The following is a 22,042-nucleotide window of genomic DNA, read 5'->3' as shown; positions in this document are numbered from 1 at the left end:
CAGTATTGCAATTACCTCTGACAGTAACACACTCAAAGGCACAGGCCAGGAGTGAATCAGTAGGTCTTGAGAACCAGCTAACCTTGCTGATCCCATTTCACCTGATTTCGAAACTCTAAGTCAGGCCTCGATTCTGAAGGACTCACTGTTGTTAGAGATGTGTTCTGATGTCTTATATTAAGACCAAATACAACACGATGTGATTATTTTCCAGTACATTGCTTTTAGGTACCACTTCAGGATGCTTAGGAACTGGTATTGGAAAATACAATGAATTAGAGAAGCAGAACCTTAGTTTTAATGGAAAAGTCTTCAGGTACAGTGTTACACCTTATAGTGTGATTTAGTCCACGGAGCACAGTATGAATATCCGGCCTGCATATGGTAGTTACAGTGTAACTTCTGGCTGCAGACCACACAGAATAACTCTAACAGCATACCAAGTCTGTATGTTATCAAGAGTACAGCTTCCGTTTCATTTGTTTGATCTTAGCAACCATGCCAACTCATGAGACCAAAAGGCATATTTAAGTGAAGTCTGCTAGTCAACAAAAGTGTTATTTCAGTCTCAGTACTTCCCCCTCTGGTTTTCTTTGACTGAAGTGTACATCTCAGTTAGTTTAAAATACAGCATAAGTTAAAAATTCGGAACTTAACCACTTTCCTCAAGAATAGTACTATCAGTTAGCAGAATTTAAAATGAGTTATCCTTAATCTTCACAAGATGAACCCATCTGCAGCCTCATGGCTGCTTGTATTTAGATGTTTGCAGTCGCCAGTGAATCATTTCATTCTCATTCTAAAACAATACTGACCTAGCTCTCTCTCTAGATGAAATACCATCATCTGTTTATCAATCTGAAAATACTATATCCAATAAGTAGACTACTTATAACATTGCAATCATTCTAAGAGCTTGGAATAGGATTTTCCAAGTATTAAGTACTGTCCAATCTAAAATATGGAATGTCAAGAGTTGCATAGCCTCTTGTTTCCCACAGAAAAGGGGAAAGGAATAGGAATACAGCCTGTTTCTAATATGCTGATGTATAAGCCTTAAAACTGCCAACTGGCTTGATGATTCAATTAGTAACCTGATTTATTCCACACTCATTTCTTGATTTTAAGATTCATTTCCCCAAAGCAAGAGTTAGTCACAGAAACATGAAAATTAATTTAAAATGTTCTTGGTTGTTATTCTATTTTTATTGCCTATGGAGTATGTTAATTTCTAAGAGATATGAGAAAGGCAACAAACTCCTACATTCTAGTGAAGTAATTTAATTGATAAGGCAAGAAAAAAAAAAAAAGACATGATTTACCCCCTAGAACTGATTTTAAAACTGGCTATAATTCAAAAGATAAAAAACAAAACTATGAAGTGATCTGAAATCTAGTTTTTAAAGTTATTAATGCAAGAGAAATTTTATGCTTAAGCCATTATGGCAATACATGCAAAGTTTAAATGAATGACAGAAATTTTGATTCTAGACTACATGTTGTGCTGTTTTGAGTACACTTTATTTCAGAAAGTGGTATTTAGTGTTTTCTATACACTCTGAAATCATGAGCATTTCACTTTTTCTAAGTCAATTATTTCATAAGGATTTTAATAGATATTGGTAAATAGAACTTTGGAAATCTTAATTCAGTATTCTTACTATACCCGAGGCTTTTGTAAGCTATAGTTTTATGTACAACCTTGTACAGTTTTTTTGACATGCAATTCAGAATCTTGTTTATTCTCTGAACTTTGTTCTGGCCAACACATTTTTTAAAAATCTTTTAAGAAAAACTGTGATTGTTTTAGTGGGTATTTTTCTAAGTAAATGAAAACTTGTATAATGGTATTTTAGAGAATGCCAGATAAGTGCATGTTTCAAGTTAATGTTTTTCTCATCACTTGTATGTTTATACACAGCATGGGACTTTAATAAAACCATCCTGGAAACTCAAGGATTGTTTTCCTTCTAAAAATATAAATGGTGTGATTTTTTTCTTATTCCTCTTACTACATACTTGTCCTAGTAAACTAATTTATCACTCTCTCACCCTTGTTGGTAAACTAATTTATCACTCTCTCACCCTTGTTGTCATCCACAATTTTCAGACTCTGTGTTAAACATCACTCTATTTTGGTGTATCTTAATTCACTTATATTTTGGTATCACCCTAAGTAATAAAGGCTGAAAAGGGTAATGAAACAATTTAGAAGAGGCAACAAGTCAGTTACACAGCTTAGTACATCTACCACAAAATCTTCAGGCACAGATGTACTAGTACAATAATATATTAGGTAACTTACAGGGAAAAAGTGCAAATGACTTGACGTGAATGTTTCTCCAACCCCTTGAATTCTCTGGATCTTAGTTTTTTTATGAAAGCAAAGGGTTAAAAGCAGATCGCTGTTAAATTCCAAAAAAGATGATTTCAAACACGCATACTGATAGCAAAGGCTACATACAGTAAAGCATTTCATTACTCCATAATATATCCCTTTCCATTTAAATAGCATAGGGAATTCCCTGGAGGTCCAGGGGTTAGGACTCTGCTTTCACTGCCATGGCCCAGGTTCAATCCCTGGTCAGGGAACTAAGATCCCACAAGTCGCAGGGTGCAGCCAAAGAAAAAAAAAAACCCCCCCCCCGCCCCCCACACACACTTGGATAGCATAGCGCTTGAGACTGGGAGATTTGGTTTCAGCAATTAACCAAATTTAAATTAATTTAATTTTGGCAGATAAATACAAGGATCCAACAGAGTTATTAACTCCTTGGACCAAAAAAAGTAAAGAAAATGGACGTTAATTTTAGTGGAGCTTTTTTTTTCTATATAAATTTATTTTTGGCTGCACTGGGTCTTCATTGCTGTGCACAGGCTTTCTCTAGTTGCAGCAAGTGGGGGCTACTCTTCGTTGCAGTGCGCAGGCTTCTCACTGCAGTGGCTTCTCGTTGCAGAGCACGGGCTCTAGGCGCACAGGCTTCAGTAGTTGTGGCTTGCACGCTCAGTAGTTGTGGAACACAGGCTTAGGTGCTCCGCGGCATGTGTGTTCTTCCCAGACCAGGGACTGAACCCATGTCGCCTGCATTGGCAGGTGGATTCTTAACTACTGCACCACCAGAGAAGTCCCTAGTGGAGCTTTAAAAAGCTATGATGTTACATGGACCCTTTGGCCTCCAGTACACAAAATAATACTTCATTCTATAAGCTAAAGTAGAAAGCAATTTTATGGATTAACTCTATTGAAGTGAAGCACATGAAAAGGGCCTAAAATCACAATATATTAATCAGGATACAAAAAATTAAGTTTTCATAGAGGTTTTCAGGGATGTTTATCAACAATACCTATATATAAAGTTAGTTAACAAATTCACACAACACAAAGTAGTGATCAATGAATCTTCATTTTTCTTTCCCCAATACTAAAAGGGGATAAATAGACTATGTGCTGTTATTATTTGATGACGACAATATCTGCTAATTAGAACATACAATTTTCTGAAAACTTACTACGAAATGAAAAATCCTAGACCTATAGTTAATACTGTGAGAGAAAGACATTAAACAGTTAAAAGTACTTGCTTACCGCTATAATTTTTACTAGGCAAATCCTTGTAACCCACATGCCTTTTGGGGGTATTTATCTGGTTTATTTTTTAAAAATTGTAGTAAATACTTTAGTAGAAAAACTTTTAAAGTCCAAGACTATAAAGTAGCTGCTGCTTTCTAATTTAAGATGAAGTATTCTATTAAGAAAACCCACTGTAAAAAAAAACCCACTGTAAAACCCATTGTATAATTCAGTATAATTCAATATAAAATTACTACTTAGTAAAAATGTACATAATTCTTTGATCCCAATGTCTAAAAAAGGAAATTTTCAATTATGTTTAAAAATTTTTGATTCAAACACTTATGCAGAGCCAACTACAGGATATTTTAGGCCTGATCTTCACCACTTTATAAAAAAAATCAGCATCATCTCACACTGCTGCATCATGATAAAACATTTTAGAAACAAAACCACAACAGTTAAACCACAACAAAACAAAACAGTTAAAGTTACTACTTACGAGCATTAGGTCTCCAAGTTGATATCTCTCTAGAGTTTTGCTGGCTTCCTCTTATTTCTAAGGCAAAATAAAAATAACCTCATAGCTGCCACTTTGTTCCAAATATGTTTCCTAATAAAATAAATTTCTACAGGATTAGTTAAGTAAAATATCTTTCCCAATCCAGGGATCTTTTCTTGAAACTGAATATAAAAAAAAAAAAAAATTACTAGGGAAACACAAGGCATAACCCCAATCTCTGCCTCTCCTAGGTATCCTGCAATGGTCTATGACAGGATGGAAAGTGGGCTTGTGTAAAGCACTTCATCCTACTAGTTATGGTGACCTATATTTCCCCAATAAAATGCAGGCATATTACATGGCTCAGGATAGTAAGAAGATGGATTAAGGAATCTGTACAATTTTGAAAAGCATTACTGAGCCCCCTCAAAAACAAACTACAATGGTTGGCTGGACACTTGTGAACCCGATGATTTCTGAGATGAACTACTTAGGACTCAACAAACATATGATCCTCATGATGAAATCGGGCCTCTGCAAGGGAAATGAGTTGTGGTTTGTAAGAACTCAAAGATATTTTGGATCCACTGTAAAGCTTGCCAAAAACATGAAATTCTTTACTAAGAGGACTAAAGAAACTGCACTATATTTAAAAATCACTGTCAATTTTACTGGAATTTATAATAAATATTTACAACTCTTTTACAATAAAGAGCGTTTAGATCTCACTTGTCAGGAAAATATTTTTTCATTATCAAAAAAAGAAAATTGTAAACTTGTTTCTTCTGCTACCTGTTTCAAGCATTTAACATAACCTCTTCAGAAATTCCATAGCGTAAAAATAAGTAACATGCAAACTCTTAAGAACAACTTTACATTCTTTGAAAAAGAACATAAATGGGAAAGCACAGTATATATGTAATCAAAGAAGAGTAAGGGGCTTTCCTGGTGGCGCAGGGGTTGAGAGTCCGCCTGCCGATGCAGGGGACATGGGTTCGTGTCCCGGTCCCGGAAGATCCCACATGCCGCGGAGCGGCTAGGCCCGTGAGCCATGGCCGCTGGGCTGCACGTCTGGAGCCTGTGCTTTGCAACGAGAGATGCCACAACAGTGAGAGGCCCGCGTACCAAAAACAAAAAAAAAACAAAAAAACAAAGGAGTCAGAGCTCAAGTCTGAATTTAGCCAATAAAGGCAGATGATCCGAAGAGTTATTTTCGTTTGGAAGTCCATTAACAGTCCATAAGTCTTGTTCTGTAAGAAGTGACAGTCTAGCTAGAAGTTTCAAGCCACCAACCAAAGCAACTTCGGCTCCTATATTAAAGAAACATATACATATTTAGTGAAACAACAGGTTACTGTAAATCATACAAATCTTTTTTTTCTTTTAGAACAACAATGATATATAGCTTGACACCCTTCTGGAAGTCTAATATGAAACAGTTTTTAGAATATGGTTAAATTTTTATTGCGATATAACCTAATTATAATTCTCTAACAAACAGACGTTTCAGATGCTTGTTTTTTTCTATTTCAGATTTTTTTCCATTTCAACTTCTGCAAATAATCTTTAGAAGAAAATATCAATGCAACACATAAGATGTTAAGAATAATTTGAGATTGACAACTACCTAAGAAATTCACCCATCAACCTTTCTGTAGTTGTATAAAATCAGACAGACCAAGACACATCTGAGTAGGACGTTTATGAGGTGACTGCAGAATAAATTAGTATAGTTTGGTCCCAGACACTCAGTACCCATGGAAAAAGAGTAAAAGAGGATGTGCTCTTAATGTTAAAAGTAGCGATGCTGGCCCATGGCACACTTCCGCCACCTAGTGAGTGTTCTTCAGTATGACAACTACCAGAACCTTATTACAAATTCAGAGCAAGCTTATTTTGCAGAGTTGATTTAGCAGAGAGGAGTAAACCCCCTCCTGAATGTTACTAGTAAGGTTATCCTTGTGAAGGAGAAAACAAACAAACAGATGGGAAAAGAAAAGTAGCACTGAAAAAAGAAAAAGGAAAAGAAAAAGGGAAAATCAGGAAAAACAAAATAGCTGTCCACATTTAGGATTTTCAGTTTTCTGAATATATTTTTGACTTCCAATTACTTTAAATGGCACTTTATTCTCCATGTTAAGTCCTTTGATTAGTATTTAAAATCTTGGGCTTCCCTGGTGGCGCAGTGGTTGAGAGTCCGCCTGCCGATGCAGGGGACACGGGTTCGTGCCCCAGTCTGGGAAGATCCCACATGCCGCGGAGCGGCTGGGCCCGTGAGCCATGGCTGCTGAGCCTGCGCGTCCGGAGCCTGTGCTCCGCAATGGGAGACGCCGCAACAGTGAGGCCCGTGTACCGCAAAAAAAAAAAAAAAAAAAAAAAAAAATCTTGTTTTCATTGAATCATACAAGGAAGAGTGTGTTATCACCTTTGCTTTTTGAAAACACATATATTATAGACTTCTCTTTCCAGGAAGAACCAATATTCCAGGCTCAACATGACAAAACTGTCAATTGTTGGCAGTACAAGCAAGGCCCTACAATGAAGGCAGCATACTTCAGTAAAATTTAAGTACAAAACTGTATGATGTTGCTGTCACAAGAAAAACATAAATGTATGGAGAGTGAAACCAAAGGGCAATATGAAAGATCTGTACTCTACCTCAGAAGCCGACTGGGACTGGAGGGTAGAGCTGTGGATATAATTCTTGGGTAATAATTTGCTTTGAGGTGTTCCACTGCCTCCAACTTTTGCAGGTGATAAACTGATTTACTCAAATATATCACCAATCTGCCAAATATATTACCAATTTAAAAATATTTTTAATTTCTAAATCTAAACATCTAGATGTTTAGCTAGCTTTCTCAACTTTAGCCCTTAAGTTTTAGTTACTGTGTTCTCAAGCAGAATTTAAGATTACACGCATTCTTTACCTGGCTGCCCAGCAACACCTTCCTTTTCAGCAGAATAGAAAATATAATCCACAGTTATGGCACTTCGGGAATGACAGGTGGTCACTTCTGGAATTCCAGTGTCAGGAAAATAATGTGAATAAACAGATGACAAGCTGAAATGGTGCTGTAACTTTGAAGATAATCTAAATTGAAAAGAAAAATTATTTGGCATCAAGTTCTTCATGATTTTTATAATTCCTCCTATTTAAACCACTTTTTCACTTAATTTCCAGACAAAACCAGACATTAGGACAATCTTTATTTAAATAGACCATATCACAATTTTGCATTCCTTTATTCATGCAGTGATATCCAAAACCCATTAACAGAGCTGTGATACATGGGGTGGGGTGTGAGTGGGGAGCTCAATACTTAACCGAATAATGTGACTTTTAAAATTAATTATAACATATTTGAGAGATTCACTTGCGAATGAACACATATTCTTAAACAATTTATAAGTTTTTTGTTGTTTTTAAGAAGGAAAATTAAAGTGGCCTTTAGGAATGCTATTTAGAACTAACAGACTTCTGATGTCAGAGGGCTTATATTTTACCATTACTGTTCTTGGTATGGTATATGAGATAATTTTGTACTGCATCTTTTTTTTTTTTTTGGCTGCACTGCACAGCTTGTGGGATCTTAGTTCCCTGACCAGGGATTGAACCTGGGCCCTCTGAGAGCATGAAGTCCTAACCACTGGACCGCCAGGGAATTCCCTCATACTGTATCTTAAAACAGATTCTATAATGGTTTACATTTACCCCACACTACAAATACACATAATGTTATGGGTGAAAGGTTTAAAAATCATTTCCTACTAACACATCATGAATTTTAAGGATCTTTTATGTCACAAAAGAAAACAAAATTTTAAAAAACCTTTTTTTAAATTCACCCAACAAACATTTACCAAGCACGTACTAAGTCCCAGGCACTATCTCATCTTATGCGCTGAGAATACACAAATAAAGATGTTGCTCTGCTTTTAAAGAGCTCATATGTCAATAAGCGAAGGTAATTGCTTCAAGATGCTCTACTTCCAAGTTTTAGCAACTTTTTATGTCTAAGGACTTATATTTACAATATTTTTAAATGTAAAATAGGTCTCCTGCAAACTGTTATCTTACTACCAACATTTCAGTTTACAGATAAAAGCTATGCGTATACACACACTGTATTTATATAGATACTTAAAAGTATCTTTTCTTATACCCCATTTTGTTATAAAAAGATTTTAGAATTACTCAAAACTAAGTAGTTGTTAGTAAGAGTAACCTTTTTATTAATCTTACTCAGGGAAGTTTTTACTTTGAAAATTTTAATCACAGATTTTTATATATTCTTTTTCAAAAATTCAAAAAAATTGCTTTCTTACTAATTCTTATATATGAGATATTTTCCCAAAACAAGATATACAAAATATAATAAGACTGAAGAGAAAGCAGATAAAAAGAATGAGAAAACTTAAATGTTAAACGAAAGTCAAAGCTATAAAAGAGCACAATATGAAACAATCAAGACATTTCAAGAATCTCCCAAGGGACAAGATTTAAGTCTCCATCCTGTTGTATTAATATACATCTGTTTCTCAACCACAGCCCTAAACATTCATGATTCTTTAATAAAAAGAAATCCAGGCATCTTCACCCAGCTACCTCTGATGACCTTTTCCTGTAGTTTAAGAGATACGTATAAGTAATTGTCTTTTCTACAGACATATTCTTTTTTGGATCAATTCTCCTATAGATTTGTTTCAAGATCCAGTAAGTCAAAGGAGGCTAAAGGTCCTCTTGAAATCTGAAAGATATTTTTCTGTGATCTTGACCTTTGTTTAAATATGTAATAGCAATAAATTTCAAAGATAATAAATTTACTAGCCTGTTCAGGTTCATCGACAAGCTGCTTCTATAAACAGCAGTGTTTAAGCACTTACTATTGTATGTCAAACACTGAGCTTTACATGCTTTGTCTCATCTAATCTTCACAACAACCCAAATTATAGATAAAGAAACTGAACCTTAGAGATGTTAAATTTCTTGCTCAAAAATCACACAGCTAAAAAGTAGCAAAGTCAAGGTTGGAACTCAGGTCTATTTGACTTAAGAGCCAGCATTCTTCACCAGCATAAAATATCATCAACTTCATTTTTCATCCAAGTGATTTCTTTACTCAACTAAAGTCAGCAAATGTCTATTGTTGCTTTCCAAAACTCACTTTTCAGCTGTTACTAGGACCTCTGTTTTGTCCAGCTGTGTTTGTGTCAGATCACTGTCTGGAAGAACAAAGAGAAATATATTTATACTATCAATGTATTGTTTTGTTCTAGCTTGCCTTAGTATAGTCCTTTTACTCTAGGAACAACATTTAAGACATATCTAGTTTAGATAGATGCCTAGTAAAATGGTTCATTCTGGTATCTATGTTTTGATGATCTCCAGAATTAGCAAAAATAAAACACAAACATTTCCAAAGCAACATGCAAGTAATTCACGCAAAGATAATTTTGGAAGCTGAATTTTAAAAAGGTAAATTTAGAGCTCTTAAAAAAAAGGAATAAGCAAACAACTATATGCTTTTATATATGAATATTCATCACTGAGATGTTATCCCTTTAAAAAATTTAGTTTTCTGTCTTCAAATGGAACACTATTATCAAGAAGACTGCCAAAATGTATTGCAAACACTTACCTGTCTTTTCTACTTTTGGTACCTGCTGTACCTCATACACACAGTTCTGTGAGATACCTAGGTTTGGGGGCCAAATTGGAATAGATAAAATTCTTTGTCCCCGTGAAGACTGTTCCTGGCCAGATACCTAAACAAAATTTCAACAGGTATCTTAGGTGAATAGATTTTAAATAGTTTGTGTACTGAAAAGTTCATTTCTTAGATAAAAGGGAATCCAAGAATGGTAAATATTATCCTTTATTCATTACATTAATTATTTGTGCTTATAAAATCTTGTTCAAATAGAGTTCAGAAAGCACTTATTATTTACATGTAAATGGAAATCTTTTCCTATGCATGTTTTTGTCTAATTTGGAAATCTAAACGATCTATAGTTTTGGACTTTTTTACTACCTGCAATATATTTCCTGCTACATAAAATACTAAGAGAGATCAACTCTTATAATATTTTAAACTATCATTCAAAACTCAGTGGTGGAGAGTTTATTTTGGTTAAATATACCGAAGATGAAATAATCTAAAGTAAGCAAAAGGAAGTACAATTAAAATAAAAACATGGGATAAATTACACTCAAAGAATTAAAATATTTATCACTGTATAAAGGGAAGCTTATATAATAAATAAATACTAAATTACTGTTTTGCCAACTATATTGGCCACATCCAGCATTCAAAATTCTATTCTGCCACCTTGTAAGTAGTTCCTTATTTATGCAGTACTCATGTCTGTCAATGCTTTCATTTTTCTTCTCCTCCCCCATTCTGAATTTTTTACTGCCTGTCAATTCCTCCAAGCAAAATGTTGCCACAAATAGATGGAAATTCAATAGGTGAAATTCACTCAAGTAAATATAATTACTTATCAGTAGCTGTAGCTCATCATCACAGGTTGGTAAAGTGAGGGTACTGACTCATCAAGGTTTTCAAATAGCCCTGTGATGACTACCCTCATTTTACAATGAAGAGAGAGACTAAGTCCACCTCCTAATAATGAGGAAGCAAGCACGTACCTTTCCTATGGCAAGTCCTTCATAATTCAATTTCCCTTCCTTTATAAAACTATACAGTGGAGAACCAGGAACAGAATTAAAGTCACCACACATAACAATGGGGCAGAAGCTGCCATCTTTCTGATGGGCAACACTGGAAATCTCTGCCAGAAGCATTGCCAGTTGGGTCAGTTTAATATCACCTCGCCTTGGGTTATACAACAGATGTGTGTTAGCCACACAGATCGCAGGGGAGGCAGCACTTGGGATTTTGGGCTGCAAGAGTAACACTAATCCAACATTGTCTCTGTCCAATAGAGGAACATCACGGCGGTAGAATTCCACTGGGTTCACTGATAAGAGAGAAAATTTGGAATGTTTGAAGCAAATGGCACAGCCATCAGGTTTCCTTCCTGTCCGCATCTTGTATTCACAGTGATAACCTAGAGGAAAGAAAAAAATTTTAAATGAAGATGGCTGGTTTTTTATATATGTAAGTATTAGAAGAACTGTGTTTTGCCACACACACAAAAAATTATATATATAGCAAAACACAGTTCTCCTAATTTTTTGAACAATGTTTACCAAAGTGTATTCTGCAAAACATTAGTAATGTAGGATGTTAATAAGTGTTAGAATCAAAAAAGTCTGAGACTGGGTCAAATAGATTTTTTTACTGGCAGACTTCAGGGTTACATACGTGTACATTATCACCATTCTCATTTCCATCCTAACAAAAGTCAGACTCATGACAAAGACAGTGAGGCCTTATAGTAATCTGCCCCCTCACCGCCCCCAACCCCATATCTCTCACCTTTTTGCCTCTAATTCTTCCCCGCTTGCTCCACTCCACACACAGCAGCTTCACTTGCCTTAAGGCACTCCAACTTCAGCGCCTTTCCTTTGCTATCTCCACTACCTGGAAAACTCTAGCCATGGCTTGTTCCTTCACCTCCTTTGTCTTTACTCAAATGTTACCTTCTCTGATCATTTTGTTTAAAACTGAAACCTGACCCATTTGCTTTTCTCCAGAAAACTACCATTACCTAAGGCACTATTTACTTGTTTGTTCAGTTTATTCTTGGTCTTTCTCCACTAGAATGTGTGCTCCCCAAGGGCAGAGGTTGTTGTCTGTTTTGCTCACTGCTGTATTCCCACTGCCTAGAACAGTGCATGGTGTACAGTAGGCACTCAAAAAATATCAATATTTGCTGCATGGATGAATGCGAAGTAGGCAGCATTTCTCAGACAGACAACCTGTTTCTAGAGGTATTCACTCACCAGATTTTCAGCTTCTATCCATTACACACGGTAGACACTGGTATTATATGATGATGAACTAGACACGATGGTCCCTGATCTCATGGAACTCAGAATCTTAGGGCTCTGGGAGTAGGCAAAGCAACTCCTGGAAAGGAAGCTGTTAAGGGATTCTTGCATACCTTTCCACCCGAATTAAAATTATGTATTAACACAAAAGGTCCCATTTGATATACCTCAATCTTTTCCTGACCTTTTGAAATGCATATTAAGTTTTTTCAAAATTAAGATTTTAGGTCCAAATACACCACACATCTTTGTTATTAGCAAGTTATACTTTAACAACCCATTAAGTAAATCTGGCTAAAGTAAAAGTTACACTGTACCCAATGATTCCAAACTTGGCCTGATCTCTGTTCCATAATGATCTTCTTGCACTTCTTGCAAACAAAGTACCTTAAAAGAAAAAAAATGGCTTGAATTAAAACAAAAATATGCAAATATGAATTTTCTGGTGCTTTTGTCTTTAAAAATAGGTTTCTAAAATTCTAAAAACCTGATGAAAGCTGAAATAAAAAATTTTTTTTCCTGTAATGTATAGGTCTATCAAATTAATGTCTCCAAATCTGATCAGCCCCCAAAACCCTGACCTTTAATCACATGAAGCCCTCTTATTATCCAAAACTGGTATTTACCAAAGGAAATATTTATAATTTATATGTTGGAATATTTTTCCTGAATTTACATGTTCATTAGTACTAAATCACCATTTTTTAAAAAAAATTTATTTTATTTTATTTATTTTTGGCTACACTGGGTCTTCACTGCTGCACGCAGGCTCTTCTCTAGTTGTGGCAAGCAGGGGCTACTCTTCGTTGTGGTGCATGGGCTTATTGCTGTGGCTTCTTTTGTTGTGGAGCATGGGTTCTAGGTGGGCAGGCTTCAGTAGTTGTGGCACATGGGCTCAATAGTTGTGGCATGTGGGCTCAGTAGTTGTGACTCGCGGGCTCTAGAGCGCAGGCTCAGTAGTTGTGGCGCACAGGCTCTAGAGCGCAGGCTCAGTAGTTGTGGCCACGGGCTTAGTTGCTCCACGGCATGTGGGATCTTCCCAGGCCAGGGCTCGAACCTGTGTCTCCTGCATTGGCAGGCGGATTCTTAATCCACTGGCAGGCGGATTCGCCACCAGGGAAGCCCCTAGTCCTTTCTTAAGAGATAATTTTTTGAATGCTATCATCTAAATAAATTTTTGCACGAATTATTTAAATTTTGAATCAAAGGAAATATTTACTGAATACTTAATATGGTGCCAATCCCTGTCTCAAAACTGATCGATGCTTAAAACTTTTTGGATCTTATTTGAAACATTATATAATTATTTATATCAACAACCATTAGCAAGTTATTCCTCCAAAGTTATGATACCTTGTTAAAAACTGTTCCATCACTATATTTATTTATTATTTATTTTTGGGCCACGCTGTGGCTTGTGGGATCTTAGTTCCCCGACCAGGCCCTTGGCAGTGAAAGTGCAGAGTCCTAACCACTGGACTGCCAGAGAGTTCCCTCATCACTATATTTAATGTCTTCCCTTCTTACCCTACAAACAAAAGGGATAAAACCATTTAGTTCAGAAATGAATCCACCTCTTCCTTATGTGAAGAATTTTGATGATATTTTGTACTTACATCTGCATCATAGTGTTTAATTTCTTTCAGAATATTGGGAAACCTAAAACTCCAGTGTAATACTGGCCGCTGGCAGTGTTTATAAAGGTGTGAATTGTCTTCCAATAAATCTTGAGAAAGTATATTATAGGACATCACTGAAAAGTCAAACTTGTTCTCACTGTCTTCACATATGGGGTCATCATTTTTGTCTCCTAGGATCTTCGTTTTTTCTTTATTATGGTTACATATATATTCCCAATCCCGTTTTATTGTGCCTGTTAAAATATATTAGATAAAATACAAAGAATTAATAAAAAATGGATCATATTTTTCCTGTATATAAGTATTTTCTTGCCTTTTAAACATTCCTATAGGCAATGAACAGAATGTTTTTCCCTAGGAAATGGCAGTGTAGTACTTAATAACTAGAAGTTGTCATCAAATTGATTACAAAGGCAGTAAAATGATACACTGACTGACCAAGAGGTACAAAACAGTTTAAAAGGGTCTAGCAAGTCATTTTGGAGGCTGAGAGTGTGTGTTAATAAAACTGACTATATTGGGGTCACGGTTTCTCACTTCCCCGTGGTTACGAAGTGGCTCTGCCGCGGACATGCTCAGCAACTTCATAACCATGATAATATATTTGTATGTCACAGCTGGCCTTTCAATAAGGTGATTTCACATTGTATTTTATCACCTATTAGTATGATAAGATCATCAAATGCTTAACTAAGTTCCAGAAACAATTCATCTGAGAAATCTGGTTTAGACATGAATGAAGGGTATATAATGACAATAAATGGAAGTAGTACTTACTGGAAGAATGCAAACAAAATAAGCAAAAGAAATATTTTTAATGCACACCAAAGCAAAAGTTAAATGTAACGCAGCTACAGAATGCTAGTAAATGATGATGCCTGACTGACAAACCTAGCATGCAGCAACCAGGAATGTGTGATAGTTTATATTCTGCAAAGACACCATGTACCCTGATAAAGTGATGAGAAGAGGATTAAATAGCATGAGATTTTGCAATTATAGGCAGTCTTTGACTTAGAAATGCCTACTAAAAATAAATATATATATATATGTGTATCACTATAGATACAGACACACACCACTAAGTATATATGTTTATATATATGTATATATACACAGACACACACACACCCCCTTTGATCTTGTCTTCCTCACCCCACCATTAAAGAGGACACTCTTAATGCCATGGAAGCCATGAAAAAAAAATGTGGAACATTTTAGAGAATCTATATGCTCAAAAGAAGGGAAAAACAAGAAATGGGATGAACTTGGGAAACAAAAAGATTTGAAGATGGACTTTTGAGAATGATTAGATGATATGAAAAAAATCTGAGCCCTAGAATATCTCCCTTTTCCTGAAAGAAGGTTTTCACTTCACTGGATGACAATCCCTAAAATTTCACCAATTAAAAATTAAATTGAAGAAAAATATTTTATCTATGGGGGAAAAAAGACTAAAGGGAAACATACCACTGTTTTTAAGAGTAATTGTCTCTGAGAGGAAGGATTGTGGTAGATTTTTCCAAATCTTCTACAATGACGGTATATTTACAGTCAGAATATAAACACACTCTAGTGGGGAGGGGGAACTGGTTGAGGGCAGTCAAAAGGTACAAGCCTCCAGTTATAAGATGAATAAATACTAGGGATGTGATGTACAACATGATCAATGTAATGAGCACTGTGGTGTGTTCTATAGGAAATCTGTTAAGAGAGTAAATCCTAAGCGTCCTCATCACAGGGAAGAATATTTCTTTACTTTTGTGTCTCTGTGGAATGACGAATGTTCACAAAACTTATTGTGATAATCATTTCATGATGTATGTAAGTCAAATCATTATGCTGTACAACTTGAGCTTATACAGGGCTGGTATGTCAATTATATCTCAATAAAACTGGAAGAAAAAAAGCGTCAGTACACTCTATAAAAATGCCAGTGAAGTAAAAATTTTAAAATATACTCTGGCAAATTGACTTTAATCAGGTTTCTTCCCTCAAAATCTAAATGCTGATATCTGCTGCACTGAGGGAATAGGCATTTTGACCAGAGGACAGAAGAGGAAGGTAATTTTTATGAATAGTGAGGTCTGGGTGGAACAGGGGAGTTGGAATTATGATACCATGAAGGTACTAGGAGCCTGAGGAAAAAGGCTAAGAAAAAATGGTGGAAGGAAAGAAAACCAAACTAAACAAAGCATTCAACTATTACATAATTTAGCCTAGAGCTAAAGAGAAGGAAACTATCCCCTTCCTTATCCTTCACTGAAAATGGAGAATCCTACCGCTAAAGGCCACAACTAAAGCAAATTATACTGACTCCACACAACTACCCTGAGATTTATAACATAGCTTCTATGAGGAAAACAGAACTGATTCTTAAGAACTGATTATCTAGAACACAATTCATTCATAAACTGGGGACTGTCTATGGTTTTAGCCACAAATCATTAAGTCTTTATATGTATATGAGATGGAAAAGGCTCTAGTCATACAAACAAAATGCAAGCTACCATCACAAACTTACAGCACTACCCTCATGACACCACTGCATTAAAATATGAAAGATGGAAGTCTAAAAAATTCATCCATACTTTCTTGTAGAATATGTATATATAAAGGCATATAAAAGCATTAAGATTTGTATAGTCCTGGCAATTAAGAGTTTGTAACCAAGTCTTTTTGCAATTCCATTTTTTAAATAACTGAGACCATCAGATTATCAAATTAATACAGTGGCTTTCAGACTTCTACAGCTTGTGTAACACTTTGGCATTACTTTTAATGTCATGACCATCAGTCCCTGGTATGTTGGGACTGGAGCTGGGATGATGGGGTAAACACATTTTATCCTGACCACATTTGCTTTTAATAAACATACAGAAATGTATTTGAATGCTAGGGTTCCCTGGAAGACAGTTTGAAAACTACTGAGAGAGTGGATAGTCTCTGGCCTTCACATACTTCACAACATAAATTCACACTACAAAAGCTTATATACCTTCCATGTCAGGAGCAACAAGGTGATCACAGCAGAGAAGACAGATGAATCAAAGAAAGTAAGCAATAGGCCTGATCGGGTTTTTAGGGTGCCTAATTAAAAGGTCATAATTGTGTCACACAAATCCTTCAAATACCACTTTAAAGTGATAGGCAAGTTAGCAATGCTGTTCTCTTGATTGAAAAGTAGTATTAGTGAAATATCAGAAGTCACAAATATGGCTTAACGAAGAGCATTTTCCTTATTCACAATACCTAGGAAGAACGGACATATAAAGAGTCAGGTTGCAATCAAAGTTTATCAGTATGTAAATGTAATTCCCCATCCATTAAAGGGAAAACAACAACACCAGGATTTTCTGAGTACCTACTATGAAGCCAACAGTGTGTTAGGCACTTTGACATATCTCACTTCATGCCTCCACAGGCTTTCAAAGTAGGCATTATTTTATACTGGGAAACCAAGGAGCAGAGAGGTTCAGTGACCTGTCCAAACCCACACAATTAGTGGTGGAGCAGAATGAGAGCAGGGAGCAGTTCCTAAGCCCATGCTTGTGTCACTACACCACCGCTCCATCTGAGAGCACACCTGATTTATAACAAAAGGCTAAACAGAAGAGGAGTGTGTCGTCCTGATGAACAATGAATACGTGAATGAGAAGCTATCTCATGTCATCATACAGCCCTAGATTTATAAAGTATGCGTTGTCCTTAGGAACCTAATTTTAATGTCTCTAAATACACCTTTTAATCATTCAAACAAAGCTTTGTTTATAAACATATGTGGTGGTTAAGTGCTATACAAATAAATTTTCACTTTTGAGTGCTTAGAATTTCTACTTAAATGTGTAGTAGAAGTTCTACTTGAAAGAGCACTAAGTAATCTAGCTCTGACTTCCAGGTGAGACACTGTGAATGCCATCCTTTGACAAACTTAGGTCAGCTTCCTACACTTTAACACTCACACAGCCTATTTTCGTATCTTCAGTAGGAATGATCTTCACTGAAAACCACAGCTCAGTAAGAAAGACAATTCCAAATTTACTTAGACAACTCATGTATACTTTGGAGGTAGGGCTTGGCTGGCAGCACAGAGAGCCTAGTGAATTGTTTAGGGTAAAAAGAATATGAGAAAAATAGAAATAATCAAAGTATCTAGAAAAAAGTGTCTCAAAGTTGAATAAGATGTGGTTAAAAGATAAAACTTCTCACAGACTCTCGAGATTATGTCTACAGACCCCAGTATGAGAAATATAAATTTAATAAGCTAAAATCTGATTCTGTAAGAAAATAGCTTTCATTTATGATTGTTTCTATTTAAGGAATTTCTTTTGTCTTATATAATGAAGCTAACATTAAAAATGAAAACATGATCTTTTAAAATAGCTCTGTGGACTCCCAAGCATACATCCACCAATTTCTAAGAAGTCTAAGGACCTTTGTTTCAAAAACACTGAATTTGAAAATTATTCTTAAATTAAACTTAATGTTTTAATCTAGTCCTCCATTTGTTTTCCAACTTTAGTCTATATGTAGAGTCACTTCTATTTTTACTGCCAGAAATACACAATTAATTGAAAATTTCTTTTTAAAAGTCTTAATTTTAAAAAAGAATTTCCTTTTTCATAACAGAAAACTACTGGCTAAAAATAAACACCAACACCTCTAAAACCTGCAGGTTTTCTTAAGGATTAAATATGAAAGTTTCAATTACTCTATGGCTTATGTCTATTTCTCCACCAAGATAAATGTCACCTTTACCTTGGTGTTTTCTTCGTTTTGATGAAGGCTCATCTCCCTCAGAGTTCATGATGTAACTAGAGAGATGAATCAAAGATGTCTGGCTCAGGTTGTCAGGTCTCCAGTTCCAGTACTGAAACTGAGTTCTAGACTCAAACAAACAAGGTGGTCTCCAATTTAGTGAAAAATGCCTACTACTGAAGTATGGGTAAGGAGCACGAGAATAATGTCCAGGCCACCTCATACAACTAGAAATATGTCTGTTCCAGCAACACCTTTGCAGATTCTCCCACGGTGCAGTCCAGTCTCTGCCGAGACTCTTCTGGTGATGGGGTAACATGGGGTATCTAAAAGAAATAAATACACTCCTTGAGGCACCACTTTTCGTTCAGCTGTAGCACACAAAATCTAAATGTTTCCTCAAGGGAAGGTAATGTCTAATATTTAAAATCTGACTTCTAAATCTGTGAAGGATGGGGGAAAAAGCAGCCATTACTTAACTACTAGTGGCAGTATCTCAATACTCTTCCTAAACAACTATGAACGGTATTCTAAACACTTAACATAGAATCCACCAACCTCCCGAAACACCAGATGCACTTCTAAAAGTCCACACAATTCAACTGTGTTGAATCAATCACCAAACTGTATTCAGAGTAGCTTTCTAGCATCTAATAAAACTCAATGGACAAATAAAATCCACAGCAAACATAATACTTAAATCAAATATAGAACACATAAGGTGACTACAATTAAAGTGAATCTCTCCAACCTGGGTTTGGAGTAAAAACATGCTTCTGAACATGTTTTTTATACCAAGGTTATATTTTCCAAACATCTTTATAGCTAACAAAAGACTATCACTACTTCATAAAAGTACCTCTCTTGCTAATCAGTAGGGAGATAATTTATTGTTTCATGCTACTCTCTTTTTTTTTCTTTTAATTTAAAGCACGCTTCTCCTTGAGGGAAATGAAAGAGAATTACTTACTAGAAATTCAGCAACACTCCAAACCCAACAGCATCAATTATCTGATACCAATTATATGATAGGTTATAGCATGAAAAATGTCTCCAAAGTAGTGTTATTATTATTTTGAATAGATATATTGCTCTCAGGCTCTCCTAAGAAACAACGCAACTCAAGCACCACCTTCTTTCTACTACACTATTCTGGCAAAATGCTAGGATTCTGAGAAAAACTTCTATCCTTTCCTCCAGAATTCATTAAAGGTACATTTCCAAGATAGCATCAATAATGTCCACTTTTATCACCAAAAGAATTTTGCTTAAATTGTATTTAAATGTTATTTGACTTTTATATGTTACATTTGTTTCATTTTAACAGCATTTAAATTTTTAACTGTTACATAAATTTATTGAGCAGTTTACACATTTTCAAACGGTTCTCTAAACTCAATGTAATTGTAAATCTTTAAAGACATGACAAGGGTAGTGTATCCTGCTTTGTGACAACTCTGAAAGCCATAGAGATTTGGAGCTTGCCCATACATTTTCTATCTTAATAAGCTACCGTACTGAAATATAATACTTGTACTACAAAACATTCTCTATATCTGTAGTTACTTATACAGACTTTTTTTTTCTCTTAAAATGATGAGCTCCTTCACGGCCAGAGCCTTCTTATTCATTTTAATCTGGGGCTCTTCCCAAGTGCCTAGCACAGTGCCTGACACACAGCTGGTACTCAGGAAACATTGTTGACGACTGTCAAGTCCCAAGACTACAGGAGTTAAAACCAGATCCCCGTAACTTATGTAAAAACTAATAGAGTGCTGTGCTTCCCACGTGTGGTACGCCAGTCGGTTTCGCGTGGTACACATTTAAACTTAAAATTTTTTTATATCTAAGTATCCATTTCAAAATGTATTAGGAAAAAAAATCAGTATACCAAACCCAAGATCCCATGGATACTGCTTACGGAGACTCTAACGTGCGCAGCATCTATTGAAGTGCTTTTTTAAAAAGTGAGTCAATTTCAAGAAAAATATCCATTAAGTAATATAGATGTGGAAAGAGAATTTGGTAATAATCGTAAAGGTTGGGATCCCAGTAACTAAAGTTCGAGAGGCACCAACACAACAACAAACCAGCCCCTCCCTGCAGACCTGCAGCTCCCGGAGGGGGCTGCAGGGTTGGGGAAGGAGGCCCGGGACCCGGAGGCTCAGGCTGGCTAGGAGGTTGGGTTGGGGGAAAAGGGTCGGGACTCTGAGGCCAACCTGGTCCGGAAAGCACGAACCCGGCCCATGGCCGACGCGCTCCGCGCCCGGGCCCTGGACCCCGTGGGCCGAGCGCCCCTCCGGCTGCGCGCCGGGTTTACCTATCCCTCAGGGTCTCCGGAGGTCCGTCCTGACGGTACCGCGGCCCGGGCCCTCTTCCTCGTCCAACCCCCACTCCCCACCCCGCCCCGCCCCGGTTAACCCTGGCCGCCCGCCCCCAGGCCGCCCGCCCCTCCCTCCTCCCTCCCGCCACCCAGCCCTACTGACCTGCCTCTCCCCACCACACAGCGGCCGTAGCCTCTCCTCACACAGCGCCACGCTTCCATTTTCCCCCTCTGCGAGCGTCCAATTCCCAGGCCCCGGGCTCAACCTCAACCGCTACAGCCGATTTGGCGGCGTAGAGCATCGAAGGCTCCCCATCACTAAGCGTCGGGCCTCTCCGCCAGGCCGCAAAGCATGCTGGGAGGTTCAGTGTTGCCCGCCGCCAAGTCCCCATCTTGCGCCGCGTAAGTCACTGAGTTGCCTCTACGCCAAATTCTGTTCAAGAACCCTGCGCAAAGCGTGTGAAGCAGGGGCAGCCATTTCTGCACCGGGCAAAACACCCGACTTACGTCTTAAAGAAACAGAGGAAATAAACTAAGAGCCGAAGGTTTATTAAGGCTTGTGGGAGGGTTCACTGCAGTTACTGTTAAAAAGAAAAGAAAAAAAAAATTTAGTGTATTTATATGATGTCCTTGGGAATTTCCAAAGATGGATGCCCAAAGTGGGGAAATGCCCTTCTCTGAGTTCTGACAGAATTGTTGTACCACGGGTTATTTTCAATTAATTTTGTGGGAACACGGCCGCAGAGCTCACTTTTGAACGTACGTGTGCGTCGTCTGTGTCTGTCGCTATCAAATTTAGTATAGGACTCTAGATTCTCGGAAAACATTACTTAGGTAGAGAGCCCGTTCAAGAGACACACAGAGAGAGAACTGAGGAAGAATAAAGTGGAGGGGGAAAGGAATAGTGGAGGGGGAAAGGCCTGATGACCGCTTTTATAGGCTGTTCGGGAGAGTAGTGGAGCGATTTCTTGGGAAGGCTTTTTTTCCCCCCCACTTGTGTTAATAAGAAAATCAGATGCATTTGAAAAACACTTTTTCCCTCCGTATACATATAGTTGATTTCCGTTATTTGTGGTAGTTATGTTCTATAAAGTTGATACCAGCCAGGGTTCTTGGCCTTCCCCCAATCAATAGAAATTGATAAGAGGCCAGATAAGGAATTCAGGCAAGGCTTTATTGGGGCCCCTGCTGCAGTAGGGGGGAGCGAAAACAAGTAACAGTTTCCCTTGTTTGCTCCCCAAGGTCGGTGGTGACCTGATTCCTTTTGTGGGGTGAGGGTAGGAGTCTG

At 37.0% G+C, this 22,042-nt stretch overlaps 1 protein-coding gene across 3 annotated transcripts; it reads right to left on the bottom strand.

Moving 5' to 3' along the window:
• Positions 1-2,658: 2,658 nt before the first annotated feature.
• Positions 2,659-21,142, bottom strand: ANGEL2 (angel homolog 2). Of its 3 annotated transcripts, none has more exons than XM_059994941.1 (9): positions 20,918-21,142; positions 18,432-18,757; positions 13,650-13,906; positions 12,351-12,420; positions 10,726-11,147; positions 9,716-9,842; positions 9,242-9,299; positions 7,004-7,167; positions 2,659-5,383 (listed from the first exon to the last, which is right to left on the bottom strand). In XM_059994941.1, the coding sequence occupies exons 1-9, from the start codon at positions 20,974-20,976 to the stop codon at positions 5,232-5,234; spliced, it is 1,635 nt and encodes a 544-aa protein (XP_059850924.1). In that variant the 5' UTR covers positions 20,977-21,142; the 3' UTR covers positions 2,659-5,231. The 3 variants fall into 3 exon arrangements, with proteins under 3 accessions (XP_059850924.1, XP_059850942.1, XP_059850932.1); XM_059994959.1 differs by lacking the exon at positions 20,918-21,142 and adding an exon at positions 20,752-20,807; XM_059994949.1 differs by lacking the exon at positions 20,918-21,142 and adding an exon at positions 20,651-20,800.
• Between the last annotated feature and the right edge of the window lie 900 nt (positions 21,143-22,042).

Source organism: Delphinus delphis, chromosome 1 (genome assembly GCF_949987515.2).
Source record: "Delphinus delphis chromosome 1, mDelDel1.2, whole genome shotgun sequence".
Classification (NCBI taxonomy): Eukaryota; Metazoa; Chordata; class Mammalia; order Artiodactyla; family Delphinidae; genus Delphinus; species Delphinus delphis.
Note: the sequence above shows the minus strand (reverse complement) of the source record. Positions and strands in the feature narration are given on the sequence as shown.